A 3649-nucleotide genomic window follows, 5' to 3' on the forward strand; every position below is an offset into this window, starting at 1 on the left:
GGGAGGGACCTGGTGTCCAAGGGGCCCAGGCCTCCGAGGGGCCCAGGCGTCCGAGGGACCCAGGCGTCCGGGCCCCCAGGCGCCTGCCCCCAGGCCCAGCGGACGTTGGCCCAGAACCTGACGGCGGAGGAGCGCTTTGACTTCGCCTGCTACAACCCCCGCGTCGACTACGGTACCCCAGCCTGCCCCACGGCCACCCCACGGCTGCCCCACCACCGCCCCATTGTGTCCCCCTGCCCCATGGCCACCCCACAGTCACCCTGTGGTGTCCCTCTGCCCCATGGCCACCCCACGGCTGCCCCAGCACCGCCCCATTGTGTCCCCCTTCCCCATGGCCACCCCATGGCCACCCTGTGGTGTCCCTCTGCCCCACGGCCGCCCCACAGCCGCTCCACCGTGCCCCCTTGGTGTCTTCCTGCCCCACAGCTGCCCCATAGCCACCCCACAGTGGCCTCGTGGTGTTACTCTGCCCCACAGCTGCCCCATGGCCAGCCCACAGCCATCCCCTGGTGTCCCCTTGCCCCACAGCTGCCCCACAGCTGCCCCACGGCTGTCCTGTGGTGTCCCCCTTGCCCCATGGCTGCCCCACGGTTRCCSCACAGTGTYCCCCTGCCCCATGGCCRCCACACAGCTGCCCCGCAGCCACCCTGTGCTGTCCCTCTGCCCCACAGCTCCGCCAGGGCCACCCCATGGCCACTCTGTGGCATGCCCCTGCCCCACGACCACCCCATGGCCACCCCACAGCTGCCCTGTGGTGTCCCCCTGCCCCACAGCCACCCCACGGCTGCTCCATGGTGCCCCCCCTGCCCCAAAGATGCCCCACGGCTGCCCCACGGCTGCCCCATGGCCACTCCGTGGTGTCCCCTTGCCCCACGGCTGCCCCACAGTGTTCCCCTGCCCCACGGCCACCCCCCCCGGTGGGGCGCTGACATCACCACTGCCCCCCAGCGTTGGTGGTGGTGGTTCAGGGCGAGGGGCAGTTCGGGGCCTTCATGGGAGCCGAGACCGAAATCAAGGAGGTTCTGCAAAGCGGTGAGGAACGGGGCGAAATCCAGCAGAAATGGGCAAAACCAGGCGGGAATGGGCAAAACCGGGTGGGACGGGGTGAAATCCGGCAGAAACGGGCAAAACCGGGGAGAAATGGGCAATGGAGCATGGGGGCAATAGGGGGCAATGGGGAGCAATGAGGCATTGGGGGATGGGGGCAATAAGGGGAAAGGGGGGCAATGGGGGGCAATGGGGGCAATAGGCAATGGGGAAGTAGGGGCAATGGGGGCAATAGGAGCAATGGGGGGCAGTAGGGGGCAAGGGGGGGTAATGGGGCAATAGGAGCAATGGGGTGATGGGGGACAATGAGGGGCAATGGGAGGAGTTTTGGGGGTGCAGGGGGGGCAATCTGGGGGCAGCCAGGCCCTCGCGGCACCCTCACCGCCATGGGGCAGGCCCGGTGGAGGCGACCGTGGGGCAGCGGCGCTGGTTCTACGTGCGAGCGGGCTGCAGGTTGCGCCTGCGCCCCCAACGCCACTACCTGCTCATGGGCCGCGGCGGCCCCACGCGCGACTCCCAGGGCCGGTGAGCACCGCCGCGGAGGGGCCCAGGCGTCCGGGCGGGACCCAGGCATCCGGGGGACTCAAGTGTCCCGGCGGGCCCAGGTGTCTGGGGGACCCAGACGTCTGGAGAGAACCAGGTGTCCCAGGGGGTCGAAGCATCCAGGAGGACGCGGGCGTCCGGGAGGGACCCAGGTGTCCGGGGTGGGTGTCCAAGTATCTGGGGAGAACCAGGCATCTGGAGGGCCCAGGCGTCCGAGGAGAACCAGGTGTCCCAGAGTTTGTGTGTGTGTGGGGGGGGGAGGGGAGCAGGAATTCAGGTTGCTCAGGTGTCCGGTGGGCCCAGGCGTCCAGGAGGGACCCATATGTCCAAGGGGCCCAGGCATCTGGGAGGGACCCAGTTGTCCAGGGTGGACCCAGGTGTCCAAGAGGTCCAACCATCCTGGCGGGGCCCAAGCGTCGGGGGGCGGGGGACCCAGCTGTTCAGGGGGTCAAAGCATGTTTCGGGTCCTAGGTGGCCAGGAGGGACTCAGGCATCCAGGGGGAGGGGTCCCCCCCAAGTCCTCCCCCCATGTCCTCCCCCCATGTCATCCCCATGTCCCCTCATGTCTTCCACGTTGCCCATGTCCTTCTATGGCCCCCCATGTCCTTCCATGTCCCCCATGTCCTACCATGACCCACCATGTCCCACCACGTCTTTTCTTGTCCATCCATGGCCCTCCTTGTCCTTCCCTTTCTCCCCATGTCCCTGCGTGTCCCTAGGCCGCAGGCCGTGCTGGGCCCCAACTCGTGGGTCGAGGAGATCCCGTCTCCTTCCCGCTGCGGGGCCACCCGCATGCGGGGCCTCTGCGCCGAGCTGCAGTCCTTCGTCCGCGACTTCGCCAAGCTCGGCTGCCAGGTCTGAGCCCCGCCGGGACCCGCTGGGACCTGCTGGGACCCACTGGGGCCTGCTGGGACCCACTGGGACTCACTGGGACCTGCTGGAGCCTGCTGGGACTCGCCGGGATGTACTGGGACATGCTGGGATCCACCGGGACCTGCTGGGATCTGCTGGGACACTGATCTTCTGGGACCTGCTGGGGCCTGCTGGGACCCACTGGGACTCACTGGGACCTGCTGGGGCCTGCTGGGACTCGCCGGGATGTACTGGGACATGCTGGGATCCACCAGGACCTGCTGGGATCTGCTGGCACACTGTGATCTTCTGGGACCTGCTGGGGCCTGCTGGGACCCACTGGGACTCACTGGGACCCGCTGGAGCCTGCTGGGACTTGCCGGGATGTACTGGGACATGCTGGGATCCACCGGGACCTGCTGGGACCTGCTGGCAAACTGTGATCTTCTGGGACCTGCTGGGGCCTGCTGGGACTCGCCAGGACCTGCTGGGACACACTGGGGCCTGCTGGGATTCGCTGGGATCTGCTGGGACACTGGGATCTTCTGGGACCTGCTTGGGCCAACTGGCATCAGCCAGCACCGTGCTGGGGCCAACTGGAACTGTGTTTGGATCAATGGGAACGACTGGGACCAACTGGGAACAGCTGGGATCAACAGGGAGGGCGCTGGGGCCAACTGGGTTTGAACAGGACCAACTGGGAGCAGCTGGAAGCATGTTGGGACTAACTGGGAGCAATGGGGACGATCGGGCTGGGGCCAACCAGGCTCAGGCGGGACCAACCAGGAGCAACTGGGACCAGCTGGGACTATGCTGGGACCAACTGGGATTATTGGGGACCATGCTAGGGCCAACTGAGCTCAAACGCAACAAACTGGGAGCAACTGGGACTGTGTTCAGATGAAGTGGGATCAACAGGGACCATACTGGGGCCAACCAGGCTCAAACAGGACCAACTGGGAGCAACTGCAACTGGACAGGGACCAGCCAGGACCATTCTGGATTCAACTGGGAGCAACTGGGGCCACGCTGGGGTGGACTGGGAGCAACTGGGACTGTGCCGCACCCTCCTGACCCACCAGAAAATATTCAATAAAAGCCGAAACCAGCAGAACACGAACGCCTGGGTCCCTCGGACGCCTGGGTCCCTCGGACGCCTGGGTCCCTCGGACGCCTGGGCCCCGCCGCCGTGGCGGGAGGGGCGGGG

At 66.9% G+C, this 3649-nt stretch overlaps 1 protein-coding gene across 1 annotated transcript in view; it reads left to right on the forward strand.

Annotated features, from left to right (window-relative positions):
• Window positions 1–3402, forward strand: part of LOC146586060 (complement C4-like) — an 18669-nt gene extending 15267 nt beyond the window's left edge. Inside the window, exons 22-25 of the mRNA XM_085321898.1 lie at window positions 80–172; window positions 949–1032; window positions 1443–1572; window positions 2310–3402. Coding sequence (XP_085178024.1) covers window positions 80–172; window positions 949–1032; window positions 1443–1572; window positions 2310–2451 — 449 coding nt within the window. The 3' untranslated portion in view covers window positions 2452–3402. The remainder of the gene's footprint in view (window positions 1–79; window positions 173–948; window positions 1033–1442; window positions 1573–2309) is intronic.
• Window positions 3403–3649: the final 247 nt, after the last annotated feature.

This window comes from Rhea americana, unplaced genomic scaffold (genome assembly GCF_003343005.1).
Source record: "Rhea americana isolate MKP2758 unplaced genomic scaffold, rheAme1 scaffold_720, whole genome shotgun sequence".
In the NCBI taxonomy this organism is placed as follows: Eukaryota; Metazoa; Chordata; class Aves; order Rheiformes; family Rheidae; genus Rhea; species Rhea americana.